Source organism: Rhinoraja longicauda, chromosome 30 (genome assembly GCF_053455715.1).
Source record: "Rhinoraja longicauda isolate Sanriku21f chromosome 30, sRhiLon1.1, whole genome shotgun sequence".
In the NCBI taxonomy this organism is placed as follows: Eukaryota; Metazoa; Chordata; class Chondrichthyes; order Rajiformes; family Arhynchobatidae; genus Rhinoraja; species Rhinoraja longicauda.
Window position 1 is genome coordinate 22,934,800 of NC_135982.1, and position 19,928 is coordinate 22,954,727.

Below are 19,928 nucleotides of genomic sequence, written 5' to 3' on the forward strand. Positions count from 1 at the left end.
AGAGCTCAGAAAGGGATTTCCTTTCATATACTTTTCCAGCTCTTCCTTAAACACAATTGAGCCCGTTTTCATTATCATCTCTAGCAGAAATCCTACAGTCACTATTAATGAGCTTAACAGGTAATTTTTTTAAACACCATTTTTTGTTGTTTTGGGACTTAAAGCACCAAAAAAAGACAAAGTGCTGGAATAACTCAGCGGGTCAGGCAGCATCTCTGGAGAACATGGATAGGTGATTTTTGGGTCGGGACCCTTCAGACTGATTGAGGTAGGGTAAGGGGGGGGGGGCAAGAAAGCTGGAAGAGGTCCAAACAACTAAGTCACTCAGAAATACTGAAGTTCAAGATATGAAGGTCTTTATTCATCAAAAGCATTCTCTTGGAGACCCTCAGTGGAATCTCTCAAACTATACCAAGTCTATATACTCTTAAGATCAATAATAACAGCAGGAAATACGATACAATTTCAGTAGTTACAATTACATTGTTTACTTTGAAATTTTGCCTCTGACAAATGGTTCATTTATACATCACCTACCGTGGTATTATTATCACTCTTCCCTAGAAGTTACCCCATGAATGTATCGTCCACTTCGCCTGGCTCATTTCCCAGAATTATTTTTCTTGCAAAGTCTTTCGTATTGGGCCAGAAATATTCAATCCAAAAAAGTTCCCCAGATCACATTTCAAAAATCCTCTTCTGTACCAATTACCTTATGCTATCTCTGTTAATTCTCCTTCACAGGGAATCCTCACAGGGAAATTTGACTGCTTCATAAACATACCAAAGTTACTGTTGCTTCACAGTACTTTGAGATAATAGTTCCATATGCTGAAACTTGAAAGCAAACCTTGCTTGGTTAAGAAGGTGACCACTGGTTTTACCACAAATTCAAGGTACCAGGTAGCAGAAATGTGAACACGGAAGACCACATTTTTTTTGGTGCAATAAATTCATCTAAAACTACACCAGAGTTTTTGATATTTTGACAGCCAATTTACAAGGCTGTGAGTGCTCAAATACTGTTGCTTAGTGTTGATTCAAAGATTGCAGGTCTAGCAAGTAAAAATTCCAAAGCCGAATAATTTGTGGCAATTTAATTCTACACTACCAATGATCATTCATTAAGCATTCACAGGAAATCAAAATTACTTTTTTTTTTTAAAAGAACATAATTTCAGAAATCATCTGAACATTGAGATTGGAAAAAAATTGAAAACACTGCTAATGCACATTTATCAGTTGAAAAGATTTAGCAAGCATTTCTCAAAATCAAGTGGAAGCCAATTAGAAAATAATATTCGGTTCCCAAATGTGTAGCAGCAATTTTGCAAAACTATATTAAAAATGCAGAAAGCAAAATTGTCTTGCTTAGAAGTTACATGGGAAAACCAGGATGCAGAACAGTTCCAGGGACGTTGAACAAAACAATGACATGTTCTCATCTCAATCAGAGCAAATGGCAGCTATTTAATTCACACAATACAGCAGTTGAATAAAATTGCAGCTTTTTGTATATACTGTCAGGATTTAATTCTGGCAAGTTCACATTTTGTATCCCTGCTGCATTTAGTAACATTTAACTTGATAGTTTTCAAGACATTATATCTTAATGATGCACAAGGGACTTTCTAGTTTCAAAACAATTGAACCAATCCCTCCACACAGGATCCCACGGATGGCAATTTCACAGAACCAAGGGGGCCCTGACCTTCTCAGCCACCTCTTTTCCCAGAAGCGTTTCAATAATTGCAAGGCCAAATTCAAAGCTGGTGCCTGGTCCTCTGCTGGTGATGATGTTCCCATCTATTTCCACACGAGCTTCTGAGTAGGTATAGTTACCTGAAAGTGAATGAGCAAAGTATTGAAAACATTTCAAGAACATCGTGCAAGTATCGATAAAACTATAGGATTATTGTGCTTGCATAAGATTACAAAATAGATTTCAAAAAGCAGTAATTTCTTGAAATGGAGCAAAACTTTATCCCATCCTTAAAGATTTCCAAAAGTGATTGGGGAAAAACAGGCTGCTTTCTTAAAGCTCTTCTCTCAAGACCAAAACCAAAGTAAATTGTACAGACCAGGCATTAGGCCAGCAAGGGTCTATGTCTGTGTTGTCCTGGTGCTGTGTTATGTACCCGAGCACACCAAAATAAGCTGAGTAATAATAGGAAACTAAAGCCGTTCAGCAATTTGAGTGGATTTCATTGCTAATTTCAATCCAAATCAAATTCTCGCATTTTACATTAAATCACAAAAACTTGATCAGGCATCGTGAAATCTAGCCATTACCTCCAATCATCATTTTGTCCTTAGCCAATGGATGGGTTGTGACTTTGTGCCCATAGGCAATCCCGTGAGCCAGCAGAGCTGTGGGGCCTGCAAGACAGATAATGACACTTAGGCCGAACGTTAGCACACAAATCAGACCAATGAGAGCACATTGTGTATACCAAGTCCGCCAGATGCTGCCTGTCCTGCTGAGTTACTCCAGCATTTGTCTATCTGAAGGAGCTAGTTATTGACTTTGGTACATACCCCATTCAGCATCAATGGTGAGGAAGTGGAAATGGTTTAGATATTCAAGTTCCTTGGCGTTATTATTACCAATGATCTGTTGTGGACCAACCACATTCAAGTGACAGCCATGAGGCACACCGTCATCTCTAATTTCTGAGGAGACTGAGCATATTCGGCATGACTCTTACAAACTTCTCCAGATGTACCATAGAAAGCATGCTGTCAGATTGTATCACAGCTTGCTTTGGGAACAGCTCTGCCTACGACCGTGTTATTTTAGAGAGTCATAGATGTGGCCCAATCCATCACACAGACCAGACGTCCCACAACTGACTCCATCTACACCTTACGCTGCCTCGGAAATGCTGCCAACATAATCAATGACATGTCCCACTCTGGTCATTCCTTCTTCTCCCTGCTCCCATCCGGCAGAAGGTACAGAAGCTTGAAAGTGCATACCATCAGACTCAGGAACAGTTTCTTCCCCTCCCTTATCAGGCTTCAGGGCAGTCCTTCCATAAGTTAGAGTACTGTTAAATTCACATCTATCCCATCAAAGAAATTGGATTTTGTCTGTGGAACTGATGCACTACAATGCTGAGATCTGCATTCTATATCTTTCCCTTCCCTCTGTCTATTAGGGAACTGTACTTTAGTTTGAATTGATTGTATTTAAGTATGGTATATCTGATCTGTTTGGATAGCATGCAAAACAAAAGCTTTTCAGTCCATCTTGGTACATGTGACAATAATAAATCTAAACTATATGTTGATCTGAAGGAGTCAGATTTCGTAATACTAAAGGAATCAAGGGATACAGGGGGAAAGCAGGGTCAGGGTATTGCAATGGATGGTCGGCCATGATCTGCCTCAGAGTGGAATTCACTGCCTCAGAAGGCAGTGGAGGCTAAGTCTCTGAATGCATTCAAGAGAGAGCTAGATAGAGCTCTTAAGGGTAGAGGAGTCAGGGGGTATGGGGAGAAGGCAGGAACGGGGTACTGATTGAGAATGATCAGCCATGATCACATTGAATGGTGGTGCTGGCTCGAAGGGCCGAATGGCCTACTACTGCACCTATTGTCTATTGATCATATTGAACAGTCATGCAAGCCCAATGAATGGCTTACTCCTGCTTTTATTTTCCATGCTTCTTTGTTCCCTTATTAGGAAAAATGTCCAAATGCAATTTATTACAATTACATAGGGCCTTGGTGAGACAACACCTGGAATACCGCACTGGTCTAGAAGTCTGGTCTTTCTCTCTAGAAGATATATGCAAAAAGTGCAGCAAAGGATCACCAGGGTGGTTGTGAAAAGAAGTTGTTCTTTTGTGAAGCAATTTAGAGGAGCACAGGGGTGATTGGAAATTCCTTTCAGGCTTGACAGTAGTTCCTCACGCTGGAGGTGTAGAACTAGAGATCAGAGTTTCAATATAGAGGGTTCACCATTTGCGATTGATAAATGTCTTCACTTCTAGCTTCATTAATAATATGAAGAATGTAGTCATGGCAGGCGCTGATTAATGCAATGTATTTATAGTCTTGTAAATCAAGTTTAATCAACACAATAGTGTGACACAGCAGAGAAACACAGTCTATGCATGCAACTTAATCCAACGCCCATTCCAATGATATCAGAAATACATCCTAATTTGCTGTATCTACCTCTTCTGCACTCCTTCAATATCTCATGAATTCTGATGAACAAATATCTATTTATTTTATACATGACCCAGCTTCAATTCCAATTTCTTGTTGACCTTGCACCAGTTTCTCCTCCATCCCCGCCCCACCTCCACCAAAGGTTCTTTAACTAGCTTCACAGTTTGCAACTCTTGGGCTCATATTTGTTCCTATCTCTAGCTTTAACCAGTAATCTACCTATCAGGGAACCCCCCTTGCCCGAGGTCATCTGTTGCAGCCATGATTTGTCCAGCTCCTTTTCGCTTTCAGTTTCCACTCCCCCTTACGCTCAGTCTGAAGAAGGCTCCCAACCCTAAACCCATCACCTATCCATTTTCTCCAGAGATGCTGCCTGACCTCCTCAGTTGCTCCAGTACTATGTGTATATCTTTGGTATAAACTAGCATCTGTGGTTTCTTGTTATTCCAATTTCTACTCATTTCTCTATGTGGAAATTATTTTTGACTGCAGTCCTGAAAGGCCTGGCACAATATTTTACACCATGGCTCATTAGTCCCAAACTCTCAAACCAACAGGGTTTCTATCAACTCAAAAAGTTTATTTTAAATCTTGAAGTCCAATCAACACATTCCTTAACCACTGACTGTACAAGAGAAATAAAAACACTGACGATCTCTTATGAATTGAGCCCATCTGCACATTAACCATAAACAACTAGAAATATTGCCACAAATGCAACAAAAAGAGCATCTGCTCAAGGTTAAATATGAAAATAGTGAAAAATATGTAAACCTGCAATGTTAGCATCAAGATGGTAAAATCAAAACCCTGAAAATGGGTTTGATTTGTACTCAGATTTATTTGAATTGGCTTAAAATTTTCAAACTTGCAATTGGAGATAGTCAGTGATGGCCAAAAATAACTTGTTTTTCCTATTTATAGTAATGGAATTAACCTGCTGGTAGGCCAACAATATTAAAAACAAATCCAATAGTAAATGAGATGGGTCCGTCAGGATCCACTTGCCCTGAGTTATCGCAGAATTAAATCTTTGTATTTATCCCCCTTCCTCCTCCAGGAAAAGAGACTCTTCGCACCTGAGTCAGTAGAAAGAATTCACTGCTGCCTTTTCACTGCTCACTGTTAGTGATTAGAATTTATTACTGTCACATGTACAGAGTTAGAGTGAAAAGCTTTTGGTGCATTCTATCCAGTCAAAAAGACTATGTACGATTACAATCAGCCGTCCACAGTGTACGGGTAAGGGATAAAGGGTACATAAAGGATAAAGTGTACTGTACTGGTCCTTGCTATTGGTGCAACAATAGCAACGTTCTAGTGGGCGTCATAGTCAAGTCAAGTCAAGTCAATTTTATTTGTATAGCACATTTAAAAACAACCCACGTTGACCAAAGTGCTGTACATTTGATTAGGTTCCAATAGAAAAAAAAATGAAAACATACAGTAGCACGCAAACAGTTCACAGCGCCTCCTCAATGAGCCTCAAACGCTAGGGAGTAGAAATATGTTTTGAGCCTGGACTTAAAGGAGTCGATGGAGGGGGCAGTTCTGATCGGGAGAGGGATGCTGTTCCACAGTCTAGGAGCTGCAACCGCAAAAGCGCGGTCACCCCTGAGTTTAAGCCTAGACCGTGGGATAGTGAATAGCCCCAAGTCGGCCGATCTGAGGGACCTGGAGTTAGAGAGGGGGGTTAGAAGATTTTTGATGTAGGGGGGGGAGTGTCCATTTAGGGCTTTATACGTGAATAGGAGGAGCTTGAAGTTGATTCTGTACCGTACAGGGAGCCAGTGGAGAGAGGCCAGAATCGGGGTGATGTGGTCCCTTTTACGGGTACCCGTCAGGAGTCTCGCTGCGGCGTTTTGGACCAGTTGCAGGCGGGACAGGGAAGATTGGCTGATCCCAGTGTATAGGGAGTTGCAGTAGTCTAGGCGGGAGGAAATGAAAGCGTGAATGATTTTTTCTGTGTCGTCGAATTTGAGGAAAGGTTTGATTTTAGCTATGGTTCGAAGTTGGAAGAAGCTGTATGTATGACAGCTTCAACGCCCTGCAAATGTCACTCAGGAAGGTTCAGTACAGACTGCGTGGAGTAAACACAAATTAGGGTCAAATAATCAAGTCAAATTTTATTTGTACGACACATTTAAAAACAACCCACGTTGACCAAAGTGCTGTACATCAGTTCAGGTACTAAGAACGAACATACAAAGGCACACAAACATAACAGCACATTCATAAACAGTTCACAGCGCCGCCTCAGAGGGCCTCAAACGCTAGGGAGTAGAAATAGGTTTTGAGCCTGGACTTAAAGGAGTCGATGGAGGGGTTAGTTCTGATGGGGAGAGGGATGCTGTTCCACAGTCTAGGAGCTGCAACCGCAAAAGCGTGGTCACCCCTGAGCTTAAGCCTAGACCGCGGGATAGTCAGTAGCCCCGTCGGCCGACCTGAGGGACCTGGAGATAGAGTGGTGGGTTAGAAGATTTTTGATATGAGGGGGGGGGGGGGGGACAAGCCTATTTAGGGCTTTGTATGTGAATAGGAGGAGCTTGAAGTTAATTCTGTACTGTACTGGGAGCCAGTGGCGAGAGGCCAGAATCGGGGTGATCTGGTCCCTTTTACAGGTACCCGTCAGGAGTCTCTCTGCGGCATTTTGGACCAGTTGGAGGCGGGGCAGGGATAATTGGCTGATCCCAGTGTATAGGGAGCTGCAGTAGTCTAGGCGGGAGGAAACGAATGCGTGGATGATTTTTTTAATGTCGTCAAATTGGAGGAATGGTTTGATTTTAGCTATGGTACAAAGCTGGAAGAAGCTGGCTTTTACCACAGGGTTGACTTGCTTGTCAAACAAATGGTGCTAGAGCAGCCAGTGTGAGTGATAGTTGAGACTGCCCAGCCTTTGTAAAACCTACAAAAAGAATTCTTCAACCCAAGAATCAACCAGTTAAATGCAAACATTTCACACTAATGTTACAAGTTTCAGTCTGGCTATAGAAAAAAAACACAGGAAATGGCACCTTGTAATGCTGCAATGCTCAAATTCCATCCCATGATTTCAGTTAGTATTATTCTAAGCATCTCCTCAGCAAATTCAATTCTAAAGATTGAAAAAGTTTAAGGCTCGGATTACTGCCTCACCACCCATTTCCCCACACCTCCCCTTACATGACCTTCCACATCCTGCTTTTACTGTCACCCAGTTAAATGAGACTGCTCACATTTTCCTGTCCTTGCATATCTAGTTGCAGCCAGTGTGGTTTATCTTCCTGGGGCGGCACAGTGGCACAGCTGGTATAGCTGCTGTCTCACAGAGCCAGAGATCCAGGTTCAATCCTGACCTCGGGTGCTGTCTGCGTGGAGTTTGCACGCTCTCCCTGTGACTCCCTGTGACTGCATGGGTTTCTCCTGTATATCAGCTCCATTGATGTACCCATGCATCAGAAATTCAGTCAATGGTACAATTGTCTCCAGTTGCTGAATCCTAAACAAGATTTTCTCTCAATATCTTCCTCGTTCTTCCTTTATAACAGCTCTTTAACATTCTCCTCGGATCAATCCTCAAGTCCATGTGGGTTCGTGTCAATTTCTCTTGGTTGAAACACCTCGTTACTTCAGATGTACCATCCAAAACAACAGATGCACTATCCAATCCAATATTCACTCTTGCTAGTCACTTGGATGCTAGTCACTTTCAAGCAGTTATTTATAATGTGTAACGTCAGCTATTTAAAAAGGGGCATATTATTATGTTGCAAATCAGTTTAATAGAGCAGACACATAACTGGACAACAAAAGATGGCACAGACATGCTACTTAATTTAAGCCTCAATAACCCAGATGTAAAGGAGGTCAATTCGACTGACCTGAGAGAAAGAGTGCCTAATGTAGTACCAACCAGAAATAAATCATGCGATCTTCCTAGTCACCATGGAACCACAGGGGGGAGCATACATTTTATTCAAGCCAATAACACCTGCACATACCTGCACAGATGGCAGCAATCAAACCCTTTCTAGCTTCCTGGGCCTTCAAAACTTCTTTTACAGCAGGAGACTAGTAAAATAAGAAAAAAACATTTCAATGAATAATCGTGAATTTACATTTTCAACAGGCATTATAACTTTACTGTTACTGCCAATATATATTGCTCTTGATTACCTTCTTCTCGCTCCATGAATAAATAATTCTGAAAATGTTGTCATGCAAAATATAATTAATAGAAAAAGCACATCCCAAATGCCAAGAGCACATCAGAAGTCATCAATCACCGATTCTCTCTTCTGGTAGTTACGCAGGTCTACCAAGTTATAACACCCCCTCCATTTCTCTTACTTGAGAAAAGACAGGAGTGGAACTCCTTTCACACATCTGGGGGTATGGAGGGGGTAGGGGGAGAGAGTTTGTGCAACGAAAAAGGTTTCTGGCACTAGGACAAAATTCAAATTCAATTCTTAATTCTCTGGCTCTACATTTGTCCTGTCCTCCCCCAAATAACTATCACCGTATTAATGTGTCCAAACATCATGATCTGGTCTAAAAGTTAAAGTTATTAAAGTGTATCCCTGGGCTCTCTGGCAGTCTGTTGTCTTTTTTTCTTTTTTTTTGTTTGTGTCGGTGTTGGGATGGTTTTTGTTTCTGTTTTTGGCTGTGTATGTGTGGTGGGGGGGTGGGGTGTGGGGGGGTGGGGTGGGGCGGGGGGAAACCTTTCTTTTATTAGGTCTCTTCCCCGGGGCGCAGCTCGCCCGCGGGGCCTTCCATCGCCCGGCGCGGCTCGGCCGCTGGACTTAACATCGCCGGCGCGGCTCGGCCGCGGGACGTTTCAGTGCCCGGTGCGGCTCGGCCGCTGGACTTAACATCGCCCGGTGCGGCCGCGGGACGTTTCAGTGCCCGGTGCGGCTCGGCCGCGGGATGTTTCAGTGCCCGGCGTGGCTCGGCCGCTGGACTTAACATCGCCCGGTGCGGCCGCGGGACGTTTCAGTGCCCGGTGCGGCTCGGCCGCGGGACGTTTCAGTGCCCGGCGCGGCTCGGCCGCTGGACTTAACATCGCCAGCGTGGCTCGGCCGCGGGACGTTTCAGTGCCCAGTGCAGCTCGGCCGCGGGACGTTTCAGTGCCCGGTGCGGCTCGGCCGCTGGACTTAACATCGCCCGGTGTGGCCGCGGGACGTTTCGGTGCCCGGGGCGGCTCGGCCGCGGGGCCTTCCATCCCCTTGCGGGGGCTGTGCGTGTCGTTTGCCTCGGTAGGGGTCGAGCTGCCTGTCCGTGGGTGCGGGGGGGAAGAGAGGGGAAGTTTTGTTGCCTCCATCACAGTGAGGGGGTGTTTGGAGTCACTGTGATGGATGTTTGTGTTGGGGTCGGGTGTCCTGTGTTCTTTTCGTTTGTGTCTTGTGACTGCTGAAATTTCGTTCGGTGTTTGTGCCGAGTGACAATAAAGTGTTGTTATGTTATGTTATATGTTATGTTATGTTCTTCCACCACACCCATCATAAATAGAATACACACCTGCCTGCAGTATTCTACACTGGCCTATTCTAATCCCAGGACTTCTTTCTGGATGTACCTCCCATCATTACCACACAAGTATCAAGTCTCTGCATGGCATTTTATTGCATGGTGAAACCAACAATGCTACTCTGGGAGTCTCAATGCTATTTGTAAAACTTTAAGTGGGGGTGACAAAGCTGCTTTAAATCTATTAAAACACAAAGCAACTTCCGGCTGTTTATCTCTGGAACACATCACAACTGGGCCTAGTAATTTAATTTCACAGCAATTTGGGACTTATGTTCATCACATTGGTCTCCAGAGACCAGTTTGGTCTTTTAAAGTGATTCCTTGACTAAATGCATTTTTGGACGGCCAATAAAATTATGTATAACAAGTTTCCAGTACACCAAAAATGAGATCCCGTGGAGTAAACAGAACACCAACCAATATTTATTGTTTCCAAGACAAGACGAGTTGTAACTGAATGGCCGAGGTATAAGTAACTCAAGATCACCTCAGATAAATTCTGGGCTCCAAGATTTCCTCCGGGTAATACAACTGCATCATATGGGCCCTGCAATAAAGAGCAGAATAAGTCATCCATTCTTCCAACTTGACCACTTTGCCCCTTTCTGTACAGAAATGAAGGTCATCAATCTATTATGCTACGAAGAAGATTTCAAACACTGTTTGGAGAAAAAGTAGATAAAATGATCATTAAGTCACACTAAATCCTGCATTTTATTTGCTCAACTTAAGTCTTGTTTCATTTGTCATTCAAACTCAGCTATAAATGATTTGCCAGTTCCCTCTCACTAACTAGAAAACAAAAGAACAAGCAGAACAGATACTGGTTTGAGTCTATAGCAATGTCCAGTATTCAGTGTAACAGAGTGTACCTAAGTGAATATATTATTCAGAGATGTACAGGGTCTTACAGTAACAGCAAAGTACTGTATCCAGCATATAACTGAATACTACAGAAGACATCTGGCCTAAAGTCTTCACCAGCTCCTTATAGATAGCTCAGTTTTCTCCTGTGTTCTTCTCTCTGTACACGATGCAGCAAGTCACATTGGAGAAATGTTCAGCATGGGAGCGTACATTTTGGAGCTACCACATTCAGTAGTCTGTGGTGTATTTGGATACTAGTCTGCAAAACAAATGGAGATGTCTGAGACTAACAGTGAATGGCATGCCATTTGGCAATGGAAACAAAGACATTCATCGCACTTTTGCTTCCACTAGCCCAGCGAATGTGCGAGAAACACTAATTTAATGTGGAAACGCTTGCTGGAGGCAAACCTGTGTTTTCATTTCATCTAACTATCAAAACTGCTCGCAATCAGAATATAAGAATTTAATTGGTGCAGCAAAGCTCTGTTCAGACTTTGCTTAAATGAAAACTTTCTCCCAAAGCAAAACTTTACACAAGTGTCTTACAAAAATAGAGGTATGACATACTTGTTTGATTGCATCTTGCAGGCTGGAGTCAGGACAAATGACCACATCACGGCTGCAGGTTACTGATTCACAACTAGCCAGCCCAGCCACTGTTACCGTGATCTGAAACACAAAGTAATTAATTGGTAAGTGAATTGCCAATTGAAAAGTCAAAGCACAACAGCACGGTTTGTTACTCCAAACTTCCCACTGAAATTTCTAAAACCAAAGTGGGTTTATGGTAATACTATTTAGCATTTAGTCTAATGAAAAGGAAACATCGAACAGCTTAATTCTAGCAAAAAAAAATTATAGGTGCTTTACAACCAAAACAAAAGCATTAATGTTAGTAGCACTCAGCAGGTAAGGCATTAGCAGGGAGAGAAATTGGTGATTTGCATGGCATGGCAGACAAGAGTAGAGAGAACAAAGAACACCTGTGACAGAGAGCAGGCCAAAGTTGTCACATTAACAGGAGCACAGGACAAGGGACCAGTGAGTTTAACAGGAGCATAGGAACCAAGGTCTCGGTGAAACGACTGGGAAACCAGTGAGATTGGAAGGAGTGCAGCTAAGGATTACGGTGACAGGAAGCAAAGAATGTTCTTGTTGAGTGAAAAGAAAATGGTCTGCCAGCAGAATTTGCACTCTGCTCTGTCCATCAATGACAGATTCTCATTGACTCAAAGCTTCTCAGTCAAGATAGCAGTAACAGGATCATTCCGAGTCAGCATGGATTTACTAAGGGGAAATCATGTTTGACTAATCTTCTGGAATTTTTTGAGGATGTAACTAGGAAAATTGACAGGGGAGAGCCGGTGGATGTGGTGTACCTCGACTTTCAGAAAGCCTTCGACAAGGTCCCACATAGGAGATTAGTGGGCAAAATTAGAGCACATGGTATTGGGGGTAGGGTACCGACATGGATAGAAAATTGGTTGACAGACAGAAAGCAAAGAGTGGGTATAAATGGGTCCCTTTCAGAATGGCAGGCAGTGACTAGTGGGGTACCGCAAGGCTCGGTGCTGGAACCGCAGCCATTTACAATATACATTAATGACTTGGATGAAGGGATTAAAAGTACCATTAGCAAATTTGGGTACAAAGCTGGGTGGTAGTGTGAGCTGTGAGGAAGATGCTATGAGGTTGCAGGGTGACTTGGACAGGTTGTGTGAGTGGGCGGATGCGTGGCAGATGCAGTTTAATGTGGATAAGTGTGAGGTTATCCACTTTGGTGATAAGAATAAGAAGGCAGATTATTATCTGAATGGTGTCAAGTTAGGAAAAGGGGATGTACAACGAGATCTGGGTGTCCTAGTGCATCAGTCACTGAAAGGAAGTATGCAGGTACAGCAGGCAGTGAAGAAAGCCAATGGAATGTTGGCATTCATAACAAGAGGAGTTGAGTACAGGAGCAAAGAGGTCCTTCTGCAGTCGTATAGGGGCCTAGTGAGACCGCACCCGGTGTACTATGTGCAGTTATGGTCTCCAAATTTGAGGAAGGATATTCTTGCTATTGAGGGCGTGCAGCGTAGTAATTCCCGGAATGGCGGGACTGTCATATGTTGAAAGACTGGAGCGGCTAGGCTTGTATACACTTGAATTTAGAAGGATGAGAGGGGATCTTATCAAAACATATAAGATTATTAAGGGGTTGGACACGTTAGAGGCAGGAAACATGTTCCCAATGTTGGGAGAGTCCAGAACCAGGGGCCACAGTTTAAGAATAAGGGGTAGGCTATTTAGAAAGGAGATGAGGAAAAACATTTTCAGTCAGAGAGTTGTAAATCTGTCAAAAGGCAGTGGAGGCCAATTCTCTGAATACATTCAAGAGAGAGCTAGATAGAGCTCTTAAGGATAGCGGAGTCAGCGGGTATGGGGAGAAGGCAGGAATGGGGTACTGATTGAGAATGATCAGCCATGATCACATTGAATGGTGGTGCTGGCTCGAAGGGCCAAATGGCCTACTCCTGCACCTATTGTCTATTGTCTAAAATAATACTTTGAACAAATGCAGGCACTCTCACCTCAATAACCAGGTGGTTCATTTTTTGTAAGAGGGGATATTGATCAACAAGGACAGCAAACAGCATTATTCTCTTTAGCAAAATCATCCCATGGAATCTTCCACAGGTACAATGAAGGCCTCAGTTTAATCTCATTTGAAAGATACAAATGAGAACAATGCCACTCTCAAGAACTCTACAGGAGCACCACATACTATCTTGGATGCTTGAGGTTCACATGATAGTTCAACAAGTTGGACTGATAAACACATTCACACCATGCAATTGAAGATGCTTCTAGGTGAAATATCAACTCAAAGTACTTCTCATTCACAAAGAAGGAAATGCCTGGTCAAAAACATGCCTGGAAATACTCAGCAGGTCAGGCAGCATCTTTAAGCAAAAACAGAATTAGCATTTGCTGGTTGAGTTTGACAATTACTGCTTGACCCCAGCATTTCTTTTTCTTTTATTTTGTTTTCATCATTAGCATTTTGCTTTACAAACTCTCTCACTACTCAATCTTCCATCACCATAACAAAAGTAATCTTTAACAAAAAAGGATATGGTAACTTTTAGACAAAATAGATCCTACTTTTCAGACAAAGTAGTAACTTGGGCACCATCCTAAACTCAGGTACTGTCCATGTGGACTATGCATTCTCCCTGTGACCATGCAGTTTCCTCCGAGTGTTCGGGTCTCCTCCCACATCCTAACAAAAAAATGTGTGGGTTGGTAGGTTAAATGGCCACTGCAAATTGCCCCTGGTGTGTAGATGAGCGTGGACAGCAGAAGGGGGTAGAGGAGGGGATACAAAGGAGAGTTGATGAGTGTGGGGAAAATAAAATGGAGTTAGTGACAGATATTGTAAATATTTACAGGCCTGTTAAGCTGCTACAAGTAAGAATTTCAATGTTCCATTGTCAGCACATGATAATCAAATACTCTTTGAGACTAGTAGAAATAAAGAACTGCAGATGCTAGTTTATACCAAAGATAGACACAATGTGTTGGAGCAACTCCACGGGTCAGGCAGCATCTCTGAAAAAAAGGATAGATGACGTTTTGGGATGGGACCCTTTCTTCAGTCTAAAAAGTCGCCCACCCTTTTTCTCCAGTGGTGCTGCCTGTCAGGCTGAGTTACTCCAGCACTTTGTGTCTATTTTGGAAACTAGTGCTTGGTCACTGCGAAGATAGACACAAAAAAATGGTTGAACTCAGCTGTCCCACTGAGTTACTCCAGCTTTTTGTGTCTATCTTCGATAATCAGCAGTAGCAGCAGCAATCAGCAGTAGCAGCAGCAGCAAGCAGCAGCAGCAAGCAGCAGTAGCAGCAGCAGCAAGCAGCACCAAGCTGTGTTGCTTGGGAAGTAGTGTGTGGGGATTGTGTGGGGATAGTAAGGAGTAAGACCTGTGTGATCTCCCGGACTAGTTTCGATCGCCTAGCTTGGGGTCGGAGAGGAATTTCCCGGATTTTTTCCCAAATTGGCCTGGGTTTTTTATCCGGTTTTTCGCCTCTCCCAGGAGATCACTCAGTTCTTTTGGGTGGGCGGCTGGAGCGGTTGGAGTAGCGGCCGGGCGGTAGGTTTAGTAACCGAGCGCGGGGCTTTGTTTGGAGAGTATGACTGCCAGGGCAGTTTTTTGTTCTGGGTGTCAGATGTGGGGAATCTGGGAGTCTGATAGTCTTCCAGACATCCACATCTGCGCCAGGTGTGACGAGATGGGGCTCCTAAGGGACCGTATTAGGAACCTGGAGCGGCAGATTGATGACCTCCGTCTGATCAGGGAGAGTGAGGAGGTTATAGATAGGAGTTACAGGGAGGTGGTCACTCCTAGACCACGGGAGGTAGACAAGTGGGTCACTGTTAGGGGGGGCAAGGAACAGAGGCAGGGACTAGGGAGTACCCCGGTGGCTGTACCCCTTGGAAATAAGTACTCCTGTTTAAGTACTGTTGGGGGGGACAGCCTACCTGGGGGCAACGACGGTGCCCGGGCCTCTGGCAAGGAGTCCGGCTCTGTTGCTCAGAAGGGTAGGGAAAGGAAGAGGAGAGCAGTAGTAATAGGGGACTCTATAGTGAGGGGGTCAGATAGGCGTTTCTGTGGACGCAGTCGGGAGACCCGGATGGTGGTTTGCCTCCCTGGTGCCGGTGTCCGGGATGTGTCTGAGCGTGTCCAGGATATCCTGAAAGGGGAGGGAGAGGAGCCAGAGGTCGTGGTACATATAGGTACCAACAATATAGGTAGGATAAGGGAAGAGGTCCTGAAAGGAGAATTCAGGGGGCTAGGAAGAGAGTTAAAAAAAAGGACTTCCAAAGTAATAATCTCAGGCTTACTGCCTGTGCCACGCGATAGTGAGAATAGGAATGGAGTGAGGTGGAGGATAAATACGTGGCTGAGGAACTGGTGCAGGGAGCAGGGTTTCAAGTTTCTGGATCATTGGGACCTCTTCTGGGGGAAGTATGACCTGTACAAAAAGGACGGGTTGCATCTGAACCCGAGGGGAACCAATATCCTGGCGGGGAGATTTGCTAAAATAACTGCGGAGACTTTAAACTAGTACGGTTGGGGGGAGGGACTCAAACACAGATAGCTAATAGGCAGTGTGTGAGGCAGGAGGCAGAAAAGGGAAACACTCAGACCCAATATGTAGGAGAGAAAGAAGGGAAAAGAAATAAACTGAGAATAAGAAATGATGGGTCCCTTAAATGTGTATATTTTAATGCTAGGAGCATTGTAAGAAAGGTGGATGAGCTTAGAGCCTGGATTGACATCTGGAAGTATGATGTTGTGGCGATCAGTGAAACATGGTTGCAGGAGGGTTGCGATTGGCAATTAAATATTCCAGGATTTCATTGTTTCAGATGTGATAGAATCGGAGGGGCAAGAGGTGGGGGTGTTGCATTGCTTGTCAGGGAGGATATCACAGCAGTGCTTTGGCAGGACAGACTAGAAGGCTCGATTAAGGAGGCTGTTTGGGTGGAACTCAGAAATGAGAAAGGTTTAGCAACACTTATAGGGGTGTATTATAGACCGCCAAATAGGGAACGAGAATTGGAAGAGCAAATATGTAAGGAGATAGCAGATATTAGTAGTAAGCACAGAGTGGTGATTGTGGGTGATTTCAATTTTCCGTATATAGACTGGGAATCACATTCTGTTAAAGGGCTGGATGGTTTGGAGTTTGTAAAATGTGTGCAGGATAGTTTTTTTGCAGCAATACGTAGAGGTGCCTACCAGAGAAGGGGCAGTGTTGGACCTCCTGTTAGGAAATGAGATGGGTCAGGTGACGGAGGTATGTGTTGAGGAGCACTTTGGGTCTAGTGATCATAATGCCATTAGTTTCAATATCATTATGGAGAAGGTCAAATCTGGACCAAGGGTTGAGATTTTGGATTGGAGAAAGGCTAATTTTGAGGAGATGAGAAAGGATTTAAAAGGAGTGAAATGGAAATTGTTGTTTTATGAAAAGGATATAATAGAGAAATGGAGGATATTTAAAGGTGAAATTTTGAGAGTACAGAGTCTTTATGTCCCTGTTCGGTGGAAAGGAAAGAATAATAATTTGAAAGAGCCGTGGTTTTCCAGGGAAATTGGACACTTGGTTCGGAAAAAGAGGGAGATATACAATAAATATAAGCGGCAGGGAGTAAATGAGGTTCTTGAGGAATATAAAGAATGTAAAAGGAATCTTAAGAAGGAAATTAGAAAAGCGAAAAAAAGATATGAGGCTGCTTTGGCAAGTAATGTAAAAGTAAACCCCAAGGGGTTCTACAGATATGTCAATAGCAAAAGGATAGTGAGGGATAAAATTGGTCCATTAGAGAGTCAGAGTGGACAGCTATGTGCTGAGCCGGAAGAAATGGGGGAGATATTAAACAATTTCTTTTCTTCGGTATTTACCGAGGAGAAGGATATTGAATTATGTGAGGTAAGCGAAACAAGTAGAGTAGTGATGGAAATTAGGAGGATTAAAGAAGAGGAGGTACGGACACTTTTGAAGAATATAAAAGTGGATAAGTCTCCAGGTCCTGATAGGATATTCCCTAGGACATTGAGGGAAGTTAGTGCAGAAATAGCAGGGGCTATGACGGAAATATTTCAAACGTCATTAGAAACAGGGATGGTGCCGGAAGATTGGCGCATTGCGCATGTTGTGCCGTTGTTTAAAAAAGGTTCTAAAAGTAAACCTAGCAATTATAGACCTATTAGTTTGACGTCTGTGGTGGGAAAATTAATGGAAAAGATACTTAGGGACAATATATATAATTATTTGGATAATCAAGGCCTGATTAGAAACAGTCAACATGGATTTGTGCCTGGAAGGTCATGTTTGACTAATCTTCTTGAATTTTTTGAAGAGGTTACCAGGGAAATTGATAAGGGCAAGGCTGTGGATGTTGTCTATATGGACTTCAGTAAGGCATTTGACAAGGTTCCACATGGAAGGTTGATTAAGAAGGTTAAATCGTTGGGTATTAATAGTGAGGTTGCAAGATGGATTCAACAATGGCTGAATGGGAGATACCAGAGGGTAACGGTTGACAATTGTATGTCAGGTTGGAGGCCAGTGTCTAGTGGAGTGCCCCAAGGATCTGTGTTGGGTCCACTGTTGTTTGTCATTTACATTAATGATCTGGATGATGGTGTGGCAAATTGGATTAGTAAATATGCAGATGATACTAAGATAGGTGGAGTAGTTGATAGTGAGGTAGATTTTCAAAGTCTACAGAGAGACTTGGGCCTTTTGGAAGGGTGGGCTGAAAGATGGCAGATGGAGTTTAATGCTGATAAGTGTGAGGTGCTGCATTTTGGTAGGACAAATCAAAATAGGACGTACAGGGTAAATGGTAGGGAATTGAGGAATGCAGTGGAACAGAGGGATCTGGGAATAACTGTGCATTGTTCCCTGAAGGTGGAATCTCATGTGGATAGGGTGGTGAAGAAGGCGTTTGGTATGCTTGCCTTTATAAATCAGAGCATCGAGTATAGAAGTTGGGATGTAATGTTGAAATTGTACAGGGCATTGGTGAGGCCGAATCTGGAGTATGGTGTGCAGTTCTGGTCGCCAAATTATAGGAAGGATGTCGACAAAATGGAGAGGGTACAGAGGAGATTTACTAGAATGTTGCCTGGGTTTCAGCACTTAGGCTACAGAGAGAGGTTGAACAGGTTGGGTCTTTATTCTTTGGAGCGTAGAAGGTTGAGGGGGGACTTGATAGAGGTTTTTAAAATTTTGAGAGGGACGGACAGAGTTGACGTGGGTAGGCTTTTCCCTTTGAGAGTGGGGAAGATTCCAACAAGGGGACATAGCTTCAGAATTGAGGGACAAAGGTTTAGGGGTAACATGAGGGGGAATTTCTTTACTCAGAGGGTTGTGGCTGTATGGAATGGACTTCCGGTGGAAGTGGTGGAGGCTGGCTCGATTTTATTATTTAAGAGTAAATTGGATAGGTATATGGATAGGAGGGGATTGGAGGGTTATGGTCTGAGTGCAGGTAGATGAGACTAGGTCAGGGAGAATGGTCGGCGTGGACTGGTAGGGCCGGACAGGCCTGTTTCCATGCTGTAGTTGTTATATGTTATATGTTATATGTTATAACTCAGCGGGTCAGGCGGCATCTCAGGAGGAAAGTGGACTGAAGGGCCTGATTTCTCAAATTAACTCTCTACAAATAATTCACTCAAAAAAACTACTGAGTTGTTATAATTATAAGACTGCCAAAAGTAACAGTTCAAAACTGTGAAGTGACACTGGATAGAGCTGCAAGTGTACTTGCCAAGAATGGCTGCAATGATGCTCTTGGTCTCTGTGACCCTCCAAGAATGTCACCCACATCCCGCCCCCGTCGGCACCTGATTGGCCGCCCGGCCTGCCCGCGGCGCCCAGGTTCTGCGCTGATTGGACAATCCACACGTAAATCATACCTCGCACAGCGCTCTGAACTTCGCCTCAAATTAACCTTTCAACAGACCATTCATCAACGCAATTTTTTGTTAAAGTGAAAGATATCCGCTCCGTTCCACTCTACTCACCCCGGCTCGGCGCATCAGGTCGGTGGGGATCACGACCTCCATCTCCTCGGCGCCTTTGGCCAGGATCAGCAGCACCCGTTTGCCCGCCATCTTAACCCAGTCACCTGCACTGCGAGCGCATTACGGGTCCCGAGCTGGGACTCCGCGGAGCAATCTCAAAATTAGCTGAACTGCGCCAGACTCAATGAACAGTGATGCAAAAAAAATAAAACAAAGATGGATGTAGTCTCACTCCGGCAACATTTTGTTTTTATGTGTAGGAAGGAACTGCAGATGCTGATTTACACCATAGATAGATGCAAAATGCTGTTTTTATTGTGGTTATACAGCATAGACCATAAGACCATAAGAAATAGGAGCAGAATTGGGCCATTCAGTCCATTGAGTCAAGTCCACCATTCAATCATGGCTGATCTATTATTTTCTCTGAAACCCATTCTCCTGCCTTCTCCCTGTAACCACGTGTGGCAACTTATTAAAGGCCTTCTGAACATACGAGTAGACGTCCCTGCTATTGCGGCAATGCAGCGTAGGTTCATGAGGTTAATTCCCCAGGATGGCGGGACTGTCATATGAGGAAAGAGTGGAAAGACTGGGCTTGTATTCACTGGAGTGTAGAAGGATGAGAGGGGACCTTATAGAGACGTATAAAATTATGAAAGGACTGGACAAGCTAGATGCAGGAAAAATGTTCCCAATGTTGGGGAAGTCCAGAACCAGGGGCCACAGTCTAAGAATAAAGGGGAGGCCATTTAAAACTGACGTGAGAACACACTTTTTCACA

The 19,928-nt window shown here is 43.7% G+C and overlaps 1 protein-coding gene across 1 annotated transcript; it reads right to left on the reverse strand.

The window, feature by feature from the left end:
- Positions 1-339: 339 nt before the first annotated feature.
- Positions 340-19,284, reverse strand: park7 (parkinson protein 7). Its single transcript, XM_078425291.1, has 6 exons — positions 19,145-19,284; positions 11,127-11,228; positions 10,177-10,236; positions 8,162-8,231; positions 2,293-2,379; positions 340-1,842 (listed from the first exon to the last, which is right to left on the reverse strand). Exons 1-6 carry the CDS (start codon positions 19,232-19,234, stop codon positions 1,688-1,690), a joined length of 564 nt encoding a protein of 187 aa, XP_078281417.1. The 5' UTR covers positions 19,235-19,284; the 3' UTR covers positions 340-1,687.
- Positions 19,285-19,928: the final 644 nt, after the last annotated feature.

Coding starts and splice junctions, on each gene's coding strand:
- park7 (XM_078425291.1), bottom strand. CDS start 19,234: ATGGCGGGCAAACGGGTGCTGCTGATCCTGGCCAAAGGCGCCGAGGAG. Junction 10,237..11,126: donor TGCAAGATGCAATCAAACAA/GTATGTCATACC, acceptor TCTTTATTGCAG/GGCCCATATGATGCAGTTGT. Junction 8,232..10,176: donor GAGCCCAGAATTTATCTGAG/GTGATCTTGAGT, acceptor TTATTTTACTAG/TCTCCTGCTGTAAAAGAAGT.